The sequence below is a fragment of the Leucoraja erinacea genome, unplaced genomic scaffold (genome assembly GCF_028641065.1).
Source record: "Leucoraja erinacea ecotype New England unplaced genomic scaffold, Leri_hhj_1 Leri_1588S, whole genome shotgun sequence".
NCBI lineage: Eukaryota > Metazoa > Chordata > Chondrichthyes > Rajiformes > Rajidae > Leucoraja > Leucoraja erinaceus.
Window position 1 is genome coordinate 2,290 of NW_026575878.1, and position 25,045 is coordinate 27,334.

Below are 25,045 nucleotides of genomic sequence, written 5' to 3' on the forward strand. Positions count from 1 at the left end.
CGCACTGTGATCAGATATATCTGCCACCCCGATTTTACACTCTGTGATCCTGTGGCTTTTACCCGTAATCATTAAAAAGTAGTCAATCCTGGAGTAGACTGAGTGAGGTACTGAATAGTGTGTGTAGTCCCTTTCTAAAGGGTGAAGTTCTCTCCAAACATCAATTAGGCCCATTTCCTGCACTGCTGTGTTAATGAACTTGGTCAGATGCATCTTGGGTCTTTTTTTTAGGCTTGTTGTATCCAAATTATGATTCATGACCACATTGAAGTCCCCTCTACATATCTCTGAATACTTTCAAGACAGAGCTAGTTGGGGCTTTTAAAGTTAGCGAATCAGGGGATATGGGAAGAAGGCAGGAACGGGGTACTGATTGTGGATGATCAGCCATGATTACATTGAATGGTGGTGCTGGCTCAAAGGACCAAATGGCCTACTCCTGCACATTGTCTCTTGTCTATTGTCTAATGTATCAGGACTAGGTGTGCTTTCCTACATCTGCGCTCGGTCTGCCACAGCCTGCAGGATCTCCTCGTTGCCAACTATTTTAATTCCCCTTCCCACTCCCACACTGATGTTTCTGTCCTGGGCCACACAAACTGGAGGAACAGCACCTCATAGCTTACAGCCCAATGACATGATCATTGAATTCTCCAAATTAAGGAGACTCCCCCCTCCTAATCAAGTCCTGGAGTCTGTCCCGATCCCATCTCTTTTTCAAGCTTTCACCCCCGACTCCATGTCCAAAGAAGGGTCCAGACCCGACACTTCGCCTGTCCATTCCCCTCCAAAAATGCCGGTAGAACTCGGGAGGCGAGCCATCTCTGGTGGGAAACGGATGGAGAAGTGTTCCTATTACAAGCCATCCTTGGTCCTGTCGAGAATGCGGTGTCCATTCTTGGGATGGGATGCAAGGTCCGAGCTGACCAGTCATCGACAGCCCCTCCCCTCGTGGGTCATCTGTTCATCATTCCTCTGTCTTCGTCTCGATGACAAGCAGAACCATCTTGGCTCTCGTTTCAGCAGGTATTACAGTGGAATCAAACTACTTCCCTTAGGTCCTGATCTTCCTTTTGTTTTAGTAAAGTTAGAACCTTTGACAGTTACGATTGGTTTAGGATCTTGAATACTCCCGTGGCATAAATTTGACATGAACTTTGACATGAACTGTACTTCCATTTAAATGAAGTTCACCAAATCAGGAAGCATGGCCTCTTGATTCTCATTTCCCTCTAACAGACCAGCTTTATCTTTTCTCTATGTCTATAGGGCAATTTTAGAGTGATCATTTTCATATTGCAAACCATATTCATTGTTTGCATGTAGTCTAAGAGGGTAGTCATTTCTTTCATACCAAAGAAATATCGCAAACTCCCACAATGCTTTTGCGTCTTCTGGCTGGATAGCTGTCCAAGCAGAGGCCTTCTTCATGAGGATGTCTTTGGATCATGGAAGTTTAAAGGGACTTTTATGTAGTGCGTCGGCAGGGAGCGGCAACTGCGGAGGGTTCAACAGCCCCGACCACGGGTGAACAAAAGGGGAAGATGATTGAACTTTATTACCTTCCATCAAAGTGAGGAATGTGGATTCCGCTGTGGTGGATGTTTATGTTAAATTTTATTTTATGTGGTTGTGTGTCTTGTTGCTTTTTACTTAGTATGGCTGTATGGTAACTCAAATAACACTGTACCTTAATTGATCTATGTGACAATAAATTCCAACTTGAACTTGATAAGCTTTCCTCCATGTCTCTATAATTATAAAACTCTAATCTTGGATGTGTATGTATTTGTGTGTGTGATGTTTGTGTGTAATCACATCTTCTCGAAAAAACAACACGGTAACGGTAAATATTTTACATATTCGAGTAGAGATTTTCCTCCAGGAGTCCAAACCCGCCTTATCTGAAAAATTCATGCTTTATTTCTCGAGTTATTTATGAAGATGTTTACAGACCCGGTAAAACTTTGAAAATAAACAAGATGGTCTCGCTGATGATGTCAGAATAGGTCTGCTGTGCGCGGCCTGCGCTGTTTTCCACGCACTGCCAGTGACGCCCCTCCCCCCCCTCCCCCCTCTACTCCCTTCTCCTCTCCCCTCACTCACTCCCAAGCCCCTCCTTTAACCCCCTCCCCACACTCCCCCCCCCCCCCCCCCCCTCTCTCCCCTTCTGTACCACCTCTCTCTCTGCCCCACTCTCTCTGTCTCTGCCCTCGCTCTACCCTCCTTGCTCAAGACATGCCTGCGAGTTAGGTGCTATGTGTCAGTGGACAGGGCGGGGATGGGTTAAAAGGAGCCCATGAATAATATTAATATAATATCAAGTGGGATGGTTAGTGTGTGTGTGTGGGGGGGGGGTGTGTTAGTGTGGGGTGGGGGTTAGTGTGTGTGGGGAGTTAGTGTGTGTATGTGGGTGTGTGTGGGGGGGTTAGTGTGGGAGTGTGTGTGGGGGTTGGTGTGGGGGTTTGTGTGGTGGGGGGGTTAGTGTGTGTGTGTGGGGGGGTTAGTGTGTGTGCTGGGGTGTGTGTGGGGGTTAGTGTGGGTGGGGTGTGTGTGTGGGGGGTTAGTGTGGGTTTGTGTGTGGTGGGTTAGTGTGGGGGTTTGTGTGTGTCGTGGGGGGTGTGTGTGTGGGGGGTAGTGTGTGGTGGTGTTTGGGTGGTTGTGTGTGGGGGCGTGTGTGGGGGGTTAGTGTGTGTGGGGGGGGGTTGTGTGTGGGGATGGGGGGTGTGGGTGGTGGGGTGTGTGTGTGTCTGGTGGGGGGGGGGTGTTTGTGTATGGGGGTTAGTGTGTGTGTGTGTGTGTGTGGGTGTGTGGTGGGAGGTAGTGTGTGTGGTCGTGTGGGGGGTTAGTGTGTGGGGGGGTAGTGTTTGTGTGTATGGGGGTGTGTGTGTGTGTGCTGGTGTTAGTGTGTGTGGGGGGTTGGGTGTGTGGGGGGTTTGTGTTGTGTGGGGGGGTTAGTGTGTGTGTGTGGGGGTTAGTGTGTGTGGGGGGGGGGTGTGTGTGGGTGGGGGGTTAGTGTGTGGGGGGTGTGGGGGGGGTATGTGTGGTGTGGTGGTGTTAGTGTGCGTGGGGGGGTTAGTGTGTATGTGGTGGTGTTAGTGTGTGTGGGGGGGGTTAGTGTGTGGGGGGGGTTAGTGGGTGTGGGTTGGGTGGTGTGGTGGGGGGGGAGTGTGTGGGGGGGGTGAGTGTGTGTGTGGTCGTGTGAGTGTGTGGGGTGGTGTTAGTGTGCGTGGGGGTGGTTAGTGTGTGTGTGGTGGTGTTAGTGTGTCGGGGGTTAGTGTGTGTGCCACACAATGTGCCAGTCAGTTGGGCATTGCCGCACCATCTGTCATTTGTGGAAAGGTTCTTCCGGACCAACACCTTTGACCACAAGTCCTTCGGGCAGTGGTCAGCACGGAACGTCCTGCAGGGAAATTACTCCCTGGATCCTGTGGCGTGGTTCCCAGAGCAGACTGCCCAGCTTGTCTGGCAAAATGCCTCATCGCCACAACTCACCAACAAGCACCAAGACCTGGCTTGGCTGGCGGTGAGGGGAGCCCTCCCAGTCAGATCCTTCCTGCACCGTCGGAACCTCACTACCAGCACACGCTGCCCTCGGGACAGCCACTATGGAGAGGAGACGGTTGCCCACCTCTTTGCAGAGTGTGGAGAGGTCTGCAGGGGTCCCTGTTGCGGTTTATTCCGAACAGCTCCGTCACAGATGACTCTGTGATTTACGGACTGTTCCCTGGGACTAATTCAGAGACTGACATTGAGTGTTGCTGGAAGGTCATCAACTCGGTGAAAGACGCTGTTTGGTCTGCCCGAGCGTTGTTCACCACCCAGTGCAGCGAGATGTCCGTCGGGGAATGTTGCCAACTGGCCCGCTGTAGACTGCAGGAGTACATGCTGAGGGACGCATTGAAACTTGGTGCAGCCAACGCCAAGGCTCGGTGCGGGAGGACCACAGTCTGGGGTCCTTCTGCTGCTGAACATGGGGGGGGCAGGGTGTGGTGGAGACGCCCCTCAAAATAAGGGAAGGGATTCCACACCAGTGGGCCACATGAGTGGCAAGGATGTGGGGTAAAACTGTGGTTTGGGGAAACTATTGAATTTATGTAAAGCCTCCGAAAATGTTGGATGGAGTTTGTATGGATCTTGTATATAATTATTTCTCGAATAAAGTATATTTTGAAATTAAAAAAAGGTGGAGGCCAAGTCACTGGGTATTGTTTAGATTTTAGAGATACTGCACGGAAACAGGCCCTTCTGCCCACCGAGTCCTGACCGACCAGTGATCACCCTGTACACTAGCTCCATCCTACACACATCCTGCATTAACATCGTGGAGCTGTGGTTGTGGAGCTTCTGGCCGTGGGCGGCACTGATTTGAACATCGCAAAGTCCTGGGATCCATTTGCCGAGGGCCGTCAGTGTTGAATCTCCGCCCAGCTTGGCCTGTGGACTTCGGGAGCCGCAGTGTCCGGTAAGAAGTGGCCGATTCGGAAACTCCAAGCCGCTGAGAAATGTTCTTCCGTTCCGATGTCGGAGTTCCGATCATCCCGGCAAGAGGGCCTGAACATCGGACCGCCGTAGCAGCAACTGCAGGCTAGGGGGCCTAGGAGGCTCAAAGGCCCCGACCACGGGTAAACAAAGAAGAAGATGACAACTTCATCGCCTCACAGTGGGAAACGTTGATTCCGTTGTGTGGGGATGTTCATGGTAAATTCTATCGTGTGTTAGAAACATAGAATATAGGTGCAGCAGGAGGCCATTTGGCCCTTCGATCCAGCACTGCCATTCACTGTAATCATGACTGACTGTCCCCAATCAATAACCCGTGCGTGCCTTCACCCCATATCCCCCGATTCCACTAGCCCCCAGAGCTAGATCTAACTCTCTTCAATCCATCCAGTGATTTGGCCTCCACTGCCCTATAACCATATAACAATTACAGCACGGAAACGCCATCTCGACCCTTCTAGTCCGTGCCGAACACGTATTCTCCCCTAGTCCCATATACCTGCGCTCAGACCATAACCCTCCATTCCTTTCTCGTCCATATAACTATCCAATTTATTTTTAAATGATAAAAACGAACCTGCCTCCACCACCTTCACTGGAAGCTCATTCCACACAGCCACCACTCTCTGAGTAAAGAAGTTCCCCCTCATGTTACCCCTAAACTTCTGTCCCTTAATTCTCAAGTCATGTCCCCTTGTTTGCATCTTCCCTCCTCTCAGTGGGAAAAGCTTATCCACGTCAACTCTGTCTATCCCTCTCATCATTTTAAAGACCTCTATCAAGTCCCCCCTTAACCTTCTGCGCTCCAAAGAATAAAGCCCTAACTTGTTCAACCTTTCTCTGACAGGGAATTCCACAAATTCACAAGTCTCTGGGTGAAAAAGTTTTTTCTCACCTCAGTCTTAAATGGCTTCCCCTTTATTCTAAGACTGTGGCCCTGGTTCTGGACTCGCCCAACATTGGGAACATGTTTCCTGCATCTAGCTTGTCCAGTCCTTTTATAATTGTATGTTTCTATAAGATGCCCCCTCATCCTTCTAAACTCCAGTGAAAACAAGTCTAGTCTTTTCAATCTTTCCTCATATGACAGTCCCGCCATCCCAGGGATCAATCTGGTGAACCTACACTGCACTGCCTCAATCACAAGATGTCCTTCCTCAAATTAGGAGACCAAAACTGTACGTAATACTCCAGATGTGGTCTCACCAGAGCCCTATACGACTGCAGAAGAACCTCTCTACTCCTATACTGAAATCTTCTTGTTATGAAGGCCAACATTCCATTAGCTTTATTCACTGCCTGCTGTACCTGCACTCCAACTTTCAGTGACCAGTGTACAAGGCCACCCAGGTCTCGCTGTACCTCCCCCTTACCTAACCTAACCCCATTGAGATAATAATCTGCTCTCTTGTTTTTGCCACCAACGTGGATAACCTCACATTTATCTATATTATACTGCATTTGCCACGCATCTGCACACTCACTCAACCTGTCCCGGTCACCCTGCAACCTCCTAACATCCTCTTCACAGTTCACACTGCCACCCAGCTTTGTATCATCCGCAAACTTGCCAGTGTTGCTCCTAATTCCCTCTTCCAAATCATTTATATATACGGTAGACAGTTGCGGCCCCAACACTGAGCCTTGCGGCACTCCACTCGCCACTGCCTGCCATTCCTAAAAAGGACCCGTTCACTCCTACTCTTTGCTTCCTGTCTGCCAACCAATTTTCTATCCACGTCAACACCCTACCCCCAATACCATGTGCTCTAATTGTTGTCACCACTCCCATGCGGGACCTTATCAAAGGCTTTCTGAAAGTCTAGATACACTACATCCACTGGCTTCCCTTCATCCATTTTACTTGTCACATCCTCAAAAAATTCCAGAAGATTAGTAAGCATGATTTTCCTTTCATAAATCCATGCTGACTTGGACTAATCCTTTTACTGTTATCCAAATGCCCCATTATTACCGCTTTAATAATTGACTCCAGCATCTTTCCCACCACTAAAGTCAGGCTAACTGGTCTGTAATTCCCCATTTTCTCTCTCGCTCCCTTCTTGAAAAGTGGGATAACATTAGCTATCCTCCAATCCACAGGAACTGATCTTGAATCCATTGAACATTGGAAAATGATCACCAATGCATCCACTATTTCTAGAGCCACCTCCCTGAGGACCCTGGGATGCAGACCATCAGGTCCAGGGGATTTATCATCCTTCAGTCCCATTAGCCTACCCAATACTATTTCTCGCCGAATGAAAATTTATTTCAGTTCCTCGACCCCCTTAGATCCTCTGTCCTCCAGTACATATGGGAGATTGTTTGTGTCTTCCTTAGTGAAGACAGAACCGAAGTACCTGTTCAACTCTTCTGCCATTTCCTTGTTCCACATAATAATTTAAATGGGTTCCATACCCTAACCAGTTCTGATAGTTTTACTCACTTCCCTTCCTCTCCGTCTCCCTCTGCATCTCCCTCTCCCTCCACCCCTCCCTCCCCATACCCAGTTGTGGGTCTTTTTCTTTGTCTCGGGTTTTGCAGCAGCTGCAGTGTTTGGCCCAGCTGTAAGTGTGGTGGCGATCCGTGGGGGGCATTGTTGGTGGAGCCTCGCTCTCTCCCTCTCCCCTTCCTCCCTTTCTCTCTCCCTCCCTCTCCCCCTTCCTCTCCCTCTCCCTCTCTCCTCTCCTCTCTCTCCCTCCTCCTCCTCCTCTCCCTCCCCTCTCTCCCCCTCCCTCCATCCCTCCTCTCCCTCCCCCCCCCCTCCCTCGCTCCCTCCCCCTTCCCTCCATCTCCCTCCCCCTCCCTCTCCCCCTCCCTCTCCCCTCTCCTCTCTCCCTTCCCCCTCCCTCTCCTCCCTCCTCCCTCTCCCTCCCTCTCCTCTCCCTCCTCCCTCTCCCCCTCCCTCTCCATTCCCTCTCATTCTGTATCTTTCCAGTCTCTCTCTCTCTCTCTCTCTCTCCCTCTCTCCCTCTCTCCCTCTCTCCCTCTCTCCCTCTCTCCCTCCCTCTCCCCCTCTCTATCTCCCTCTCTCACCTCTCTCTCCCTCCCTCCCTTTTTCCCTTTCCCTCTCTCCCCCTCTCCCTCCCTCCCTCTCCCTCCCCCTCCCCCTCCCTCTTCCCCTCTCTCCCCCTCCATCTCCTCTCTCCCTCCCTCTCTCCCCTCCTCCCCTCTCCCTCTCCTCCCTCCCTCTCCTCTCTCCCTCCCTCTCCTCCCTTTCCCTCTCTTCCCTCTGTCGCTCCCTCTCCCTCTCTTTCTGTCTGTCCAATGATACTAGAGGATCTTTGCCTCTGTCTCTATCTCTCTCTCTGTCACGCTGTATCTCTCTCTGTCTCTCTCCCTCTGTCGGTCTGTGCTGCGCTTCGCTATAAGATCTTTGGGTCTGTGTGTGCGCGTCTCTCTCACTTTCTCTCTCTGGCAGGAGGGGGGAGGAGAGGAGGGAGGAGCAAAGGGAGGGGAGGAAGAGGCGGGGAGGGGAGAGAGCTGTGTGGGAGCGACTGGTTCAAGAGGCCAGGGTGGAGACAGACACAGGGAGAGTGTGTGTGACCGGGAGAGAGAGTTTTTAGCGAGTGTGCATTTGTGGTATTTGAAAGATTAGGGGAGAGAGAGAGAGGGGGGTGGAGGAGTGGCAGAGATTGAGGAAGAGCGTGAAGGCAGTCGTGAGGGAGGGAGAGAGAGAGGGAGGTATATTGAGAGAGGGAGTGACGGGGAGATTAGAGAGGAAGTGAAAGAGGGAAGAGTGAGGAGATTGAGTGTAGGGGGAGAGAATGCGGGATTGTGGGAGCGAGTGAATGAGGACAGGAGGGAGATAGTGAGTGAGGGAGGGAAGGTGGAAGGAAAAGAGTGAGGGAAGAATAAAGAGATGGAGGGAGAGGAGGGATATTGAGGGAGGGAGAGAGGGAGATTGATAAAAGGGGATTGCAGGAAAGGGTGAGAGAAATAGAGGGAGGGAGGGAGTGAGGAAGAGAGGGAAAGAGATTGAGGGAGGCAGTGTGAGTGAGAGATTAAGGGAGGGAGGGAGACTGGGAGTGAGTGAGTGAGTGAGTGAGTGAGTGAGTGGGTGAGTGAGTGAGTGAGTGGTGAGTGAGTGAGTGAGTGAGTGAGTGAGTGAGTGTGAGTGAGTGAGTGGGTGAGTGAGTGAGTGAGTGAGTGAGTGAGTGAGTGAGTGAGTGAGTGAGTGAGTGAGTGAGTGAGTGAGTGAGTGAGTGAGTGAGTGAGTGAGTGAGTGAGTGAGTGAGTGAGTGAGTGAGTGAGTGAGTGAGTGAGTGAGTGAGTGAGTGAGTGAGTGAGCCAGGCCCTACTCTGGGCACTGAGCCTCTCCGGTTAATGTTGGTGAAGTCAGGGGACTGATGTCAGCCCGTCGAGGCCTGAAGCCTGAGGGAGTGTGGCCGGCCCTGGAGGAGAATTTCCTGGCCTTCCCGCTGGGCCGGCGTGATGCCTACACCCCCAGGCCCGGCCCCGGATGGGAGCAGGAGGAGGAGGCCGAGAGGCTGAAGGAGGCGCTGAGGAGGAGAGGGCAGGAGTTGTTCCTGATCGTGGAGTTGGCCAGGGCCCTGGCGGAGAAGGCCGGGCAGCTGGGCCGCCGCATGGAGCCGCCCGAGTGGGAGACGGAGGTGAGTCCCACAGAGCCTAAGGCATTAGGCCCGACTCAACCTTCCGCCCAAACCCATGGCCTTCAAATCCAGGCTTTCACTGCCCTTCCGAACAGCCAGGACCTAGGGGTTGAGATGGAAACCAAAGCCTGGGACTACAAGTCTTTGAGCCAAAGCCTGTGCCTACAGTTTGGGAGGTAGCTAAAGTCTGGGCCTAGAGGCTGAGATGGAGCCTAATGCTGGGCCCTACATGCCTGGAATTGGTTAAAACCTGGGCCTGCAAGCTAGATGGAGTCCTCAAAGTCCGGGCCTAGAGGCTAGGCGCATGCCTAAAAGTCTAGGCCTACAGGTCTTGAAGTGGCTATAGAGCCTGGGCCTCCTCTCCCTCCCTCCTCTCCCTTTCTCCCTTCCTCTCCTCCACCCACATTCCCTCCGTCCCTCTCCACTCCCCTCCCTCCTTCCTTCCCTCCCTCCTTCCTTAGCTCTCTCCCTCCCTCCCCCCCTCACTTCAAATCCAGGCTTTCGCTGCCTGCCGAACAGCCTTTGCCTACAGGCCTGAATGGAGCCTAAAACTAAGGCCTACAGGCCTCAGCTAGACAGATGCCTCAAAGTCCGGGCCTAGAGGCTAGAAAGGCCAAAAAAACTGGCTTGTACGTGGCTAAAAACATGGGCCTCCCGGCTAGACAGTGGCGTCAAAGGCTGGGCCTAGCGGCCTTGAATGCAACACAAAGCCTGAGCCTACAGGATACTGTGTAATGATGTGGGTGGCACGGTGGTGCAATGTTGCTGCCTCACAGTGCAGAGACCCGGGTTTGACCCTGACTATGGGTGCTGTCTGTACGGTGTTTGTGCGTTCTCCCCGTGATCTGTGTAGGTATTTTCCGTGTGCTCCGGTTTACTGCCACACTCCGAAGACGTTCAGGTTTGTAGGATAAATTGACTTGGTCAATGTTAATTGTCCCTAGCGTGTAGGATAGTGTTAGTGTGCGGGGATCGCTGGTCGGCGCGGACACGGTGGGCTGAAGGGCCTGTTTCCACGCTGTATCTTTCAACTAAACTACAGGCTGGACACAGGCCTCAATGTGTGGGGCTACTCGCCGTGAACGTAGGCCATAGCCTGGGCTTAATGGCCTGGAAGTTGCATAAAATCCTGAGCCTACTGGCTAGACACAGGCCTAAAAGCCTGGGCCTACATACCTGTAAGCGGCTAAAGGCCTAGACCTACAGGCCTCGAATGGAGCCCAAAGCCTGGTCCACTGTCCTGGCCATGGGTCAGAAGCCTAGGCCTACAGACTAGACACAGGTCTAAAACCTTAAGCCTAAAGGCCTGGAAGGAGCTAAAGGCCTAGGCCTACAGACCAGGCATATGCCCGGGCCTACACTTCAAACGTTCTCCCCCCAGCATTACTCCCCCCTCCTCCACATCCACCTCCCCCTGACTGATGAGTCTCTAACCTCTCACCAGGGACTGCCGAGAGAGGAGAGGGAGCTGAGTCGGAGGGGCGAGGGGCAGTCGAGGATGAAGGAGCCTCGAGTTCACACGCTGGAATCCGAGCTACGGGGAGAGAGCAGGGGGGACAGGCCTGCGGAGAGAGGGAGGCCTGGAGAGGTGAGATGGAGGGATGGAGTGAGTGAGAGGGAGGGAGGGAGAGAGGGAGTGATGGTGAGAAAGGGAATGAGGAATGGAGGGAGAGGGAGCGAGGGATGAAAAGAGGGCTACAGGCTCGGGATTGGGTAGAATCATGGGAGAATCACACACAGACACAGTGAAGCTCAGCCAGCATCGTTCCATTTCTCTCTCACACACGCACATCATAGGAGGTAGTTGAGGCTGGGACGATCCCAACGTTTCAGTAATATATGGACAGGTACAATCAATAGGACAGGTTTAGAGGGATATGGGCCAATCGTGGGCAGGTGGGTCTAGTGTAGATGGGGCATGATGGACGATGTGGCCAGTTGGGCCGAAGCTCCCATTCTGTATGATTCTTGGACTAACACAAACACTCCCATTCACTCACACACTCTCACTCCAGTCAATCCCTCTTTCCTCTCCACCATCAGGCATTGAAACATATAAGATTGTTAAGGGCTTGGACACGCTAGAGGCAGGAAACATGTTCCCGATGTTGGGGGAGTCCAGAACCAGGGGCCACAGTTCAAGAATAAGGAGTAAGCCATTTAGAACGTAGACTAGGAAACATTTTTTCTCACAGAGAGTGTTGAGTCTGTGGAATTCTCTGCCTCAGGTCGGTTCTCTGGATGCTTTCGAGAGAGAGCTAGATAGGGCTCTTAAAGAAAGCGGAGTCAGGGGATATGGGGAGAAGGCAGGAACGGGGTACTGATTGGGGATGACCAGTCATGATCACATTGAATGGCGGTGCTGGCTCGAAGGGCCGAATGGCCTGCTCCTGCTCCTACACCTATTGTCTATTGTCTCTTGGCAAGAGGTACAGAATTGTGAAAATGCGCACCTCCAGAATCAGGGACAGTTTCTTCCCAGTTCTTTTCATGGAACTGAGGAATCATCTGACCTGCTAAAGATCAGTCCTGACCTCCCATCTACCTGATTGGAGACCCTCGGATTATCTATAATTGGGCTTTACTGGACTTTATCTTGCACCAAACGTTATTCCCTTTATCCCGTTTCTGCATACTATGGACAGCTCGACTGTAATCATGTATTTTCTGTCCCCTGACAAGAAAACAAAAAGCATTTTGAGACCTGAAACGTCATCTATTCCTTCTCTCCATAGATCCTGCCTCACCCGCTGAGTTTCCCCAGGATTTTTTGTTCACAAACCCACACACACACACACACTGGGATCGCTGGGCGTTTTCTGCCAGGCATCTGTCCCATCCAGTCTGACTACATTCCACCACCTTCAACCGGGGAGCGAAACACACACCCAGGGCAGAGAGAGAGAGAGAGAGAGACACTCACACACTGATAGAGGTACAGGGAGAGAGACAGAGAGACAGATAGGGTGAGAGTTCATTGGTGATAGAAACATAGAAAATAGGTGCAGGAGTAGGCCATTCGGCCCTTCGAGCCTGTACCGCCATTCAATATGATCATGGCTGATCATCCAAATCAGTATCCCGTACCTGCCCTCTCTCCATACCCCCTGATACCCTTAGCCACAAGGGCCACATCTAACTCTCTCTTAAAAATAGCCAATGAACTGGCCTCAACTACCTTCTGCGGCAGACAATTCCAGAGATTCACCACTCTCTGTGTGAAAAATGTTTTTCTCATCTCGGTCCTAAAAGATTTCCACCTTATCCTTAAACTGTGGCCCCTTGTTCTGGACTTCCGCAACATCAGGAACAATCTTCCTGCATCTAGCCTGTCCAACCCCTTAAGAATTTTGTAAGGTTCTATAAGATCAACCCTCAATTTTCTAAATTTTAGCGAGTACAAGCCGAGTCTATTCAGTCTTTCTTCATATGAAAGTCCAGGAATCAGTCTGGTGAACCTTCTCTGTACTTCCTCTATGGCAAGAATGTCTTTCCTCAGATTAGGAGCAGAATTAGGCCATCCGGCCCATCCAGTCTACTCCGCCATTCAATCATGGCTGATCTATCTCTCCCTCCTAATCCCATTTTCCTGCCTTGTTCCCATAACCCCTGACACCTGTACTATCTACCTCTGCCTTAAATATATCCACTGAATTGGCCTCCACAACTGTTTTAGTAGGAACTGCAGATGCTTGAAAAGTGAAGGTGGACAAAAATGCTGGAGAATCAGCGGGTGAGGCAGCATCTATGGAGCGAAGGAAATAGGCAACTTTTCAGCTCGAAACCCTTCTTCAGACTGACGTGAGGGTGGGGGGGGGGGCGAGAACTGTGTGTGGCAAACAATTCCACAGATTCACCACCCTCTCGCTAAAGAAATTCCTCAAGTCCTTTAATTCTAAGGCTATGCCGTCTGGTCCTGGACTCTCCCACTAGTGGAAACTCTATCGCAGACAGACAGACAGACAGAGAGAGAGAGAGAGAGAGAGGGGGGGTGGAGAGAGACAGCGAGAGAGAGACAGACACTATGCAGTATAATGTGGATAAATGTGAGGTTATCCATTTTGGTGGCAAAAACAGGAAAGCAGACTATTATCTAAATGGTGGCCGATTGGGAAAGGGGGGGAGATGCAGCGAGACCTGGGTGTCATGGTACACCAGTCATTGAAGGTAGGCATGCAGGTGCAGCAGGCAGTAAAGAAAGCGAATGGTATGTTAGCTTTCATTGCAAAAGGATTTGAGTATAGGAGCAGAGAGGTTCTACTGCAGTTGTACAGGGTCTTGGTGAGACCACACCTGGAGTATTGCGTACAGTTTTGGTCTCCAAATCTGAGGAAGGACATTATTGCCATAGAGGGAGTGCAGAGACGGTTCACCAGACTGATTCCTGGGATGTCAGGACTGTCTTATGAAGAAAGACTGGATAGACTTGGTTTATACTCTCTAGAATTTAGAAGATTGAGAGGGGATCTTATAGAAACTTACAAAATTCTTAAGGGGTTGGACAGGCTAGATGCAGGAAGATTGTTCCCGATGTTAGGGAAGTCCAGGACAAGGGGTCACAGCTTAAGGATAAAGGGGAAATCCTTTAAAAAACCGAGATGAGAAGAACTTTTTTCACGCAGAGAGTGGTGAATCTCTGGAACTCTCTGCCACAGAGGGTAGTTGAGGCCAGTTCATTGGCTATATTTAAGAGGGAGTTAGATGTGGCCCTTGTGGCTAAGGGGATCAGGGGGTATGGAGAGAAGGCAGGTACGGGATACTGAGTTGGATGATCAGCCATGATCATATTGAATGGCGGTGCAGGCTCGAAGGGCCGAATGGCCTACTCCTGCACCTAATTTCTATGTTTCTATGTTTCTATGAGACAGGGAGAGAGTGAGAGACAGAGAGAGAGACCCACACCACCCCCACCATGACACTGTCATGCTACCTCCCCTCCATCCGTCTCCCCCTCTCTCTCTTCCCTCCCTCCCCCTCTCCCTCCCTCCCTCTCCCTCCCTCTCGCTCTCTCCCTGTGTCTCTCCCCCTCCCCCTCCCCCTCTCTCCCTCCCCCTCTCTCTCCCTCTCACCCCACGTCTCTCCCGCTTCCTCTCTCACTCTCCCCCTCCGCCCCTCTGTCCATGGAACTGTTTAGGGTCAGAGTTGAAGGGTGGGTGTGAGGCGTTAAGGAGATAGCACTGATTTAGATGGGCTGAATAACCTTCAGCAACACGGGGAGCAGAATGGGAGGCAGGATGAATCCTCATCCCCTAACTAATGGCTCTCTCTCCCTCCCTCTATCCCCACTTCTGCCTCCCATCACTTCCACCGCACCTCTCTCCCTCTCCCATTTCTCTCTTCCCCATTTCTCTCTCCCTCTTTCACCTTCACTCTCCTCTCTCTCCCTCTCTCTCTCCCTCTCTCTCTCTCCATCTCTCTCTCTCTCTCTCTCTTCATCTCTCTCTCCCCCTTTCTCTATCCACCCTATCCCCCCCTATCCCCTTCCCCCTCTCCCCCTCCCTCTCTCTCCTCCTTCTTCCTCTCTCTCCCCCCCCCCCCCTCTCCCCCCTCCCCCAGATTGTCAGGAAAGGCCGGACCAGGCACAAATTTCCGGAATTCAGGAGAGCAGATATTTCCAGAAAGTTTCCAGAACGTTCCCGGAGGGAGCTGGAGACTCCTGAGAGACCGGGGAGTGGACAACAGGTGAGAGGGAGAGGGTGGAGGGAGAGTTGTACCCATCGTATTACCTCGCCCATGTCTGCAGAGTTTGTGCTTCACGGCGCCAGAGTCCCGTGTTCCATCCTGACCACAGGTGCTGCCTGTGTGGAGTTTGCATGATCTCCCTGTGACCTGCGTGGCTGTTCTCCGGGTGCTCCAGTTCCCTCACAAGTCCCACAAAGACATAGAAACATAGAGAATAGGTGCAGGAGGAGGCCATTGGGCCCTTTCATCCAGCACCGCTATTCAAGTCAAGTCGTCAAGTTTATTTGTCACATACACATACGAGATGTGCAGTGAAATGAAAGTGGCAATGCTCGCGGACTTTTGTGCAAAAAGACAAACAACCTATAAACACAATCATAACACACATATACCTTTACATAATAAATAATGGAAGGAAAAACGTTCAGTAGAGTTAGTCCCTGGTGAGATAGGCGTTTGCAGTCCGAATGGCCTCTGGGAAGAAACTCCTTCTCAACCTCTCCGTTCTCACCGCATGGCAACGGAGGCGTTTGCCTGACCGTAGCAACTGGAACAGTCCATTGCAGGGGTGGAAGGGGTCTCTCATGATATTGTTGGCTCTGGAGTTGCACCTCCTGATATATAGTTCCTGCAGGGGGGCAAGTGAAGTTCCCATAGTGCGTTCGGCAGAGCCTTCTTGACCTTGGCAGAGCAATTCCCAAACCAGATGGTAATGTTCCCGGACAAGATGCTTTCCACCGCCGCTGCGTAGAAGCACTGGAGGATCCTCGGAGACACTGAATTTCCTCAATTGCCTGAGGTGGTAAAGGCGCTGCCTTGCCTTACCCACGAGTGCTGAGGCGTGTGATGCCCATGTCATATCCTCGGAAATGTGGACTCCCAGATATTTAAAACAGTTCACCCTATCCACAGTTCACCCTATCCTCAATGGAGTGTACGTCCTCGGATGATGTGCCCTCCTAAAGTCCATGATCAGCTCCTTTGTTTTTTTGATGTTCAAGAGGAGGCTGTTCTCCTGGCACCAGAGTGCTAGATCAGCCACCTCCTCCCGGTAGGCCTTCTCATCGTTGTCTGAGATCAGGCCCACCACCACAGTGTCATCAGCAAACTTAATTATTGAATTGGAGCTGAACCTAGCCACACAGTCATGTGTGTACAGGGAGTACAATAGGGGGCTGAGGACGCAACCCTGGGGCGATCCTGTGCTCAGGGTGAGGGACTTCGATGTATTCCCTCCCATCTTGACTACCTGGGGCCTGGCGGTGAGAAAGTCCAGGACCCAGGCACACAGGGAGGTGTTGAGCCCCAATACTATTAGCTTCCCGGCCAGTCTGGTGGGGACTATCGTGTTGAAGGCTGAACTGTAGTCTATGAACAGCATCCTCACGTAGCCCCCCTTCTGGCTGTCCAGATGGGAGAGAGCGGTGTGCAAGACCTGGGAGACCGCATCGTCCGTGGATCTGTTCGGACGGTATGCGAACTGCAACGGGTCCATGTTCCGAGGGAGGAAGGCGCAGATGTGTTTCTTCACCAGCCTCTCAAAGCAATTCATGACTACCGAGGTAAGGGCCACCACGGTAGTCATTCAGACAGGCTGGGGAGGCATTTTTAGGTACCGGTACAATGATAGATTTTTTGAAGCAGGCAGGGACCACGGACTTGTCCAGGGACCACGGACTTGTCCAGGGAGAGGTTGAATAATGTAGTGAGCACAGGACTTGAGTACTCGCCCCGAGATGCCATCGGGGCCTGCAGCTTTTCTCGTGTTCACCCGTGTCAGTGCCCTCCTCACGTCGTGCTCGGACAGCGAGAATGTGTGCACATTCCTCCCTTCAGCTTCGGTAGCCAGCCCGCTGGCGGTATTGTCGATAGTCGGCAGACCTGGGGTGGTGTTGCCCCTCTCGAAACGAGCGTAAAAGGAGTTCAGGTCATCAGCTAGGGAGGTGCCGGCACTTGCGGATGAAGGAGGGGTGCTCCGGTAGTTGGTTACAATCCGTAGCCCCTGCCACAGGCTTCTGGTGTCCTGCTGCTCCATCTGTAACTCCATCTTGTCTCTGTACGTCCTCTTGTGATCATTCATTGTGATCATGGCTGATCGTCCCCTATCAATAACCCGTGCCGGCCTTCTCCCCATATCCCCTGATTCCACTAGCCAACTTTCAGTGACCAGTGTACAAGGATGCCCAGGCCTCGATGCACCTCCCCCTTACCTAACCTAACCCCATTGAGATAATAATCTGCCCCCTTGTTTTTGCCACCTAAGTGGATAACCTCACATTTATCTCTACTATACTGCATCTGCCACGCATTTGCCCACTCATTCAACCTGTCCAGGTCACCCTGCAACTTCCTAACATCCTCTTCACAGTTCACACTGCCACCCAGCTTTGTGTCATCCACAAACTTGCCAGTGTTGCTCCTAATTCCCTCTTCCAAATCATTAATATATACGGTAAACAGTTGTTTCCCCTTGCGGCACTCCACTCGACACTGCCTGCCATTCTGAAAATGACCCGTTCACTCCGACTCTTTGCTTCCGGTCTGCCAACTAATTTTCTATCCGTCAACACCTTACCCCCAATACCATGTGCTCTAATTTTAGTCACCAGTCTCCCGTGCGGGACCTTATCAAAGGCATCCGCTGGCACCCCTTCATCCATTTTACTTGTCACATCCTCAAAAAATGTGACAAGTAAAATGTGACAAGACGTGCGGGTTTGTAGGTTAGAAACATAGAAACATCCAAAATAGGTGCAGCAGGAGCCATTCGGCCCTTCGAGCCAGCACCGCCATTCCTTGCGATCATGGCTGATCGTCCCCTATCAATAACCCATGCCTGCCTTCTCCCCATATCCCTCGATTCCACTAGCCCCTAGAGCTCTATCTAACTCTCTTAAATCCATCCTGTGATCTGGCCTCCACTGCCCTCTCTGTGGCAGGGAATTCCATAAATTCACAACTCTCTGGATGAAAAAGATTTTTCTCACCTCAGTCTTAAATGACCTCCCCTTTATTCTAAGACTGTGGCCCCTGGTTCTGGACTCACCCAACATTGGGACCATTTTTCTTGCATCAAGCTTGTCCAGTCCTTTTATAATTTATAATTGTATATGTTTCTATAGGAATCCCCTCATCCTTCTAAACTCCAGTGAATACAAGCCTCGTCTTTTCAATCTTTCCTCATATGACAGTCCTGGCATCCCAGGGATCAATCTCGTGAACCTACACTGCACTGCCTCAATCACGATCACAATCACTAATCCTCAAATTAGACCAAAACTGTACACAATACTCCAGATGTGGTCTCACCAGAGCCCTATACAACTGCAGAAGAACCTCTTTACTCCTATACTGAAATCCTCTTGTTATGAAGGCCAACATTCCATTAGCTTTCTTCGCTGCCTGCTGTACCTGCACGCCAACCTTCAGTGACCGGTGTACAAGGCCACCCAGGTCTCGCTGTACCTCCCCCTTACCTAACCTAACCCCATTGAGATAATAATCTGCCCCCTTGTTTTTGCCGCCAAAGTGGATTTTCTTTTGGTTTTTTTAAAATTTATTTTATTAGAAGCTAGTACAGTACAAAACAATACAGTGGGACCTAATTTTAGGTGCCAACTATGTCATAACATAATTATACATTCCATGAGCAACCTCTAGTTTTATGTTTTTGAAAATGAAATAAGAAAGACAAGAAGAAGGAAAAAAAAAACACAAAACAATTGGAGAAGAGAAAAAGAGGAAAAATAGATAGTAGAAAATAGAAAAACGTGAAGTGTGTGTATAAGAAAAGAAAAAATGGAAAGTAGAAATAGGAGAAAAAGACCCTTAAAAGAGAAATTTTCAAATCTTTATTCGGAGATGTAAATCTATCCACGACCTGACCTGAAATCAGTAATCTTTACGGTACCGCTGCATCACATGATTCCAAAAAGTCGATAAAAGGGGACCAACTGCTTAAGATCTATATTATACTGCATCTGCCACGCATCTGCCCACTCACTCAACCTGTCCAGGTCACCCTGCAACCACCTAACATCCTCTTCACAGTTCACACTGCCACCAACCTTTGTGTCATCCGCAAACTTGCTAGTGTTGCTCCTAATTCCCTCTTCCAAATCATTAATATATATGGTAAACAGTTGCGGCCCCAACACCGAGCCTTGCGGCACTCCACTCGCCAATGCCTACCATTCAAAAAGGACCCGTTCACTCCTACTCTTTGCTTCCTGTCTGCCAACCAATTTTCTATCCACGTCAACACCCTACCCCCAATACCATGTGCTCTAATTTTAGTCACCAGTCTCCCGTGCGGGACCTTATCAAAGGCTTTCTGAATGTCTAGATACACTACATCCACTGGCTCCCCTTCATCCATTTTACATGTCACATCCTCAAAAAATTCCAAAAGATTAGTCAAGCATGATTTTCCTTTCATAAATCCATGCTGACGGACTAATCCTTTTACTGCTATCCAAATGCCCCATTATTACCTCTTTAGTAATTGACTCCAGCATCATTCCCACCACCGGTCAGGCTAACTGGTCTGTAATTCCCCGTTTTCTCTCTCGCTCCTTTCTTGAAAAGTGGGATAACATTAGCTATCCTCCAATCCACATGAACTGATCCTGAACATTGGAAAATGATCACCAATGCATCCACGATTTCTAGAGCCACTTCCTTAAGTACCCTGGGATACAGACCATCAAGCCCTGGGGATTTATCAGCCTTCAGTCCCATCGGTCTATCCAACACCATTTCCTGCCTAATGTGGATTTCCTTCAGTTCCTCCCTCACCCCAGATCCTCTGGTCACTACTATATCAGGAAGATTGTTTGTGTCCTCCTTAGTGAAGACGGATCCAAAGTACATGTTCAACATCTGCCATTTCATTGTTCCCCATAATAAATTCACCTTTTTCGGTCTTCAAGGGTCCAACTTTGCTCTTAACTAATTTTTTCCTCTTCACATACCTAAAGAAGCTTTTACTATCCTGCTTTATATTCTTGGCTAGCTTACCTTCGTACCTCATCTTTTCTCCCCGTATTGTCTTTTTAGTTATTTTCTGTTGCTCTTTAAACATTACCCAATCCTCTTGCTTCCCGCTCATCTTTGCTACGTTGTACTTCTCTTTTATTTTTACACTGTCCCTGACTGCCCTTGTCAGCTGTGGTCGCCCCTTACTCCCCTTAAGGATAGAGGGGGGAGGGAGAGAAGGGGGAAAACAGCTTGCTGACCTCTCTCCCCTCTCCCACCCTTCCCTCCGTCCCTCCCTTCCCCTCCCCTTCCCTTCTCTCCCCTCCCTTCCTCCCTCACCAGGGTCGAGTACAGGTGGGAGACAGCGCAGAGTTTGAGGAACTGCAGGAGCCGATCCAGGACAGTGATCCGCTCCGAGTCTTACAGCAGGCCATCCACTCCCGGGACGAAGCGATCCGCAAGTGAGACCAACTCCGGGTTTTCACTTCTCTCTCTCCCCCACCATTTTCCCCCCTCTTTTCCCCCTCTCCCTCCCTCCACTCTCTCCTGCCCAATTCTCTCCCCACTCACACTCCTCTCCCCCTCTCTCCCTTCCCCTCTCACTCACTTCCCCCCTCTCTTTCACTCTCTCCATTTCTCCGCCTCTCACTACCCCTCTCTTCCCTCTTTCTCCTCCCCTCTTTCTCCTCCCCCCTCTCTCTTCACTTTCTCTCTCTCTCCCACCTCTTTCCACTCTACGCTCTCTCCTCCCGCTCTCTACCCTCTTTCACCTCTTTATCTCCCCTTTTCCCTCTCTACTCCTCTCTCTCCCTCTCTTTCCCCCCTCTTTCACTCTCCCCCCTCTCCCTCGCTGTCTCCACTCTCTCACTCCACCCTCTCTCTCTCCTCTCTCTCTCCTCCCCCTCTCTCCCTCAACTCCCTTCCTCTCTCTCCCCAATCTCTCCAACCTCACTCTCCCTTCACTCTCTCCCCTCTTTCTCTCCCACTCTCCCTCTCCCCTCCCCTCTCCCCATCTCTCTCCCCTCGCTCTCTACCCTGTCCTTTACTCTCTCTTCCTCTCCCCCCTCACCCTCGCCTCACTCTCTCCTGCCTCACCTTCCCCCACTCTCTCCTCCCTCTCTGCCCTCCCTCTCTCTCCTCTCTGACCCTCTCTCTCTGTGTTAGGAAGCGAGAGTTGGAGCGAGAGCTGGAACAAGTTCGGGATGAAAGAGATTCTCTAAGTCGGCAACTTATCACCACCGTTCGTCACAAGGTTCGACTTAGTCAAGAACTAGAGGACTGGCAGGTGAGTCCCTTCTTCTCTCCCTCCCTCCTCCCCCCCCCCCCTCTCTCTCTCCCGCTCTCCATCTCTCCCTCCCTCTCTGCCTCCCAAGTCTGCGCCGACCAGCGATCAAGTCAAGTCAAGTGAGTTTATTGTCATGTGTCCCTGATAGGACAATTAAATTCGTGCTTTGCTTCAGCACACAGAACATAGTAGGCATTGACTACAAAACAGATCAGTGTGTCCATATACCATAATATAGATATATATACACATGAATAAATAAACTGATATAGTGCATATAACAGATAATGGGTTACTAATAATAAGAGTTTTGTCCGAGCCAGGTTTAATAGCCCGATAGCTGTGGGGAAGTAGCTATTCCTGAACCTGGTCGTTGCAGTCTTCAGGCTCCTGTACCTTCTACCTAAAGGTAGCAGGGAGATGAGTGTGTGGCCAGGATGGTGTGGGTCTTTGATGATACTGCCAGCCTTTTTGAGGCAGCGACTGCGATAAATCCCCTCGATGGAAGGAAGGTCAGAACCGATGATGGACTGGGCAGTGTTTACTACTTGTTCACTTGTTCACACCGGTTTAGTTTAGAGCAGTGGTTCCCACCCTTTTTTTGGCCATGCCCCACCTAATCACCTCTAAAATCCTGATGCCCCCCCCCCATGTGGTGATATATAATTCTTATCATTTAAAAAGTGAACTCCGTTTCAGCTGAAGAAGCTTAAAACGCCAATACCTTGGTTTAAACAAGCTTCAAAAGAACATGGCATCCATGAAAAAAAAATGAAATAAACAAAAGACAGTTAAAGTTCTGAGCAAGAAATTACTAAAAAATTGTAAAAAAAAAATAAAACGAAAATTTGGACCCTGACCTCGTCAGTCGCGCTCAATTGCCCCCCTTAAAAATCAAATTGCCCCCCTGTGAGGCGTACGCCCCACGTTGGGAACCACTGGTTTAGAGGTACAGCGCTGAAACTGGCCATTTGACCCACCGGGTCCGCGCCGACCAGCGACCCCCGCACCCTAACACTATCCTACACACTGGGGACATCTTACAATTTTACCCAAGCCAATTAACCTACAAACCTGGGTGTCTTTGGACTGTGGGAGGAAACCGGATCCCCCGGAGAAATCCCACGGCGGTTACGGGGAGGCGGTATAAACTTTGTACAGACAGCACACGTAGTCAGGATCACACCCGGTTCTCTGGCGATGTGAGGCAGCAACTCTACCGCTGCACCACCATGCTGCCCTTTTGTAGTGGGGGCGGGGGGTAAGCACTTTGGATTGAGGGCGATAAAGGACCCTTCTAATCAATTTCTCTCCAACCCCCTTTGTCTCACTCTCTCCTGCTCTCCCTCTTCCTCTCTTCCCTCTCCTCCTCCCCTTTCTCTCTCCCCCTCTCTCTCGCTCCCATCTCTCTCCTTCCTCCTCCTCTTCCCACTTTATCTATCTCCCCCTCGCTATCCCATCACTGACCCCCCTCTCTCACTCTCCACTCCTTTTTCTCTCACCCTCGCTCTCTACCCCCTCTGTCTCCCTCTCCCTCACTCCCCCTTCTCTCTCCCCCTTCTCTCTCGCTCCCATCACTCTCTTCCCCTCTTTCTCTCTCCCCCCTCTCCCCTCCTCCCCCCTCTTCGCTCCAAACTCTCTCCCTCCACTCTCTGTTCAACAGGAGGATGTACAGACTATTCTACAACAGCAGCTACAGACTCAGCATGGACAGGAGAGGCGGGGGGAGAGTTCAAGGGGAGGGGGTAGAGTCGACACACCTTCCCCTTCCCAATCTCCCCGGGACCACCGCGGTCTCCTCTCCCTCTTCCGGAAACTCTAATGGGGAAAGGAGAGCACACCTCTTCCTCTCCTCCCCCTCCTCTTCCCTTCTCACCCCGCCCCCATCCCCTTCTCCCCCCATTCTCCCTCTACCACCCTCCCCTCTCCCCTCCCCTTCCACCTCCCTTTCCTCGTTCCACCCTCTCTCCCGAGACTGTCCCTTAAGGAAGATGTTCTGTCGAGAAGGGCTGTCCTAAGAAAGACGGTCCCTTTAAGAGAGACTGTCCCTTTCAGTAGGAAAATACTCTTGAGGACTGTAGCTTTAAGAAGGACTGTCCCTTTAATATGGACTTTACCTTTAAGAGAGGCTGTTCCATTACGAAGGACTGTCCTTTTCAGAAAGGGCAGTCCATTTATGAAAGACTATCACTTTAAGGGGGAAAACACCTTCATGATGCACTGTCCCTTTAAGAAGGAATATACCTTTAAGGTTTGTATCTTTAAGGACTGCATCTTTCAAATACACTGTCGCTTTAAGAAAAAAGATACACTCAAGGACTGCTCCTTTAAGAAGGACTGCATCTTTAAGGACTGCCCCTTTAAGAAGGACTGTCCATTTAAGAAGTCATATCTAAGGATTGTACCCCAAAGGACTGCCCTCTTTAAGAAATGTGGTGCCCTCTGTGAAGACACTTTTATTTCTCTAGCACATTTAAAAAACAACTCTCGTTGACCAAAGTGCTTTACATTGGTGGAGTTACTAACGTTATACAACATTGGTTCATAGATTAAGTACATACATAAATACATACATATAGCCCTCCCTCAGAGGACGCCAAGAAAGGCTTGTGAGTAAAGATGAGTTTTGTCTCGACTTAAAGGAGTCGATGGTGGGGGCAGTTCTGATGGGAAGAGGGATGCTGTTCCACAGTCTAGGAGTGGCAACCGCAAAGGCGCGGTCGCCCCTGAGCTTATGCCTGGACCGCAGGATATCCAGTAACCCCGTCGACTGATCTGAGGGACCTGGAGGTGGTGTGGTGGGTAAGCAGACATTTGATGTAGGTGGGGGCAAGCCCATTAAGGGCTTTGTAGACATAAAGAAGGATCTTGAAATTTATTGGGAACCGCACCAGGAGCCAGTGGAGAGGCCAGGATCGGGGTGATGTGGTCCCTTTTTCGGGTACCCGTCAGGAGTCTCGCTGCGGCGTTTTGGACCAGTTGCAGGCGGGACAGGGAAGATTGGCTGATGCCAGTGTAAAGGGAGTTGCCGTAATCGAGGCGGGAGGAGATAAATGTGTGGGTGATCTTTTCGAGGTCATCAAACTGGAGGAATTGTTTTATTTTAGTTTGAGTAATGGGGTAAGGCTTCCAAGGCTGCCTGCTATCATTTGGATTGAGCCCGAGGGACCGAGAAGGATGACCTCAGAGTTACTCTCGTTTAGTTGGAGGAAGTTCTGGGCCATCCAGCACCTTATATCCTCGAGGCAGCGGATAAGGTTAAGTAGATTTGATCGGTTTTTGGGCTTCAGGGGGAGATAGAGTTGTGTATCTTCTGCGTAGCAATGGAAGGAAATGCCGTGCCTTTGAATGACTTGGCCTAAGGGGAGCATATACAGGGAGAAGAGAATGGGGCCAAGGATGGAACCTTGTGGAACCCCACAGCAGAGACTAGCTGGGGAGATGAAAGAGTTGCCTATGTTAGTAGAGAAACTCCTACCTTTGATGTAGGAGATGAACCAGCTCAGGGCAGTGCCATCAATACCAACCCCGTACCGGAGACGGCCAATTAGGATGGTGTGGTCAACAGTATCAAATGCTGCGCTGAGGTCAAGAAGGAGCAGAATTGCACAGTCGCCGGAGTCAACGGTGAGCAGTAGGTCATTATGTACCTTCAACAAGGCAGACTCTGTGCTGTGGTGGGCCCTGAAACCTGATTGGAAAGTTTCCAAGATAGTATTTTGGTGAAGATAAGGCATAAGTTCACTTAAAATTACATTTTCAAGGGCTTTTTCAGGAGGGGCTGGACCACCGCCTGCTTGAAGCAGGTTGGAACAGTGCCAGTGGCCAGAGAGCTGTTGAAGATGGCGAGGATGCTGGGACCGGCTATTGTAATGACATCCTTCAGAGGGGCAGAGGGGGGCAGTGTCGAGAGGGCAGGTAGACAGGTTTCATGGTGTGGTGACCAGTTTTACAAGGGAGGGTAGAGTAACGGGTTGGAAAA

At 50.7% G+C, this 25,045-nt stretch overlaps 1 protein-coding gene across 1 annotated transcript; it reads left to right on the top strand.

The window, feature by feature from the left end:
* Nucleotides 1–8,647: 8,647 nt before the first annotated feature.
* LOC129715993 (myosin IC heavy chain-like) lies at nucleotides 8,648–24,952 on the top strand. The gene is made up of 6 exons (XM_055665876.1): nucleotides 8,648–9,119; nucleotides 10,564–10,707; nucleotides 14,684–14,801; nucleotides 20,121–20,239; nucleotides 20,943–21,063; nucleotides 22,727–24,952. Exons 1-5 carry the CDS (start codon nucleotides 8,969–8,971, stop codon nucleotides 20,996–20,998), a joined length of 588 nt encoding a protein of 195 aa, XP_055521851.1. The 5' UTR covers nucleotides 8,648–8,968; the 3' UTR covers nucleotides 20,999–21,063; nucleotides 22,727–24,952.
* The last annotated feature ends 93 nt before the right edge of the window (nucleotides 24,953–25,045 follow it).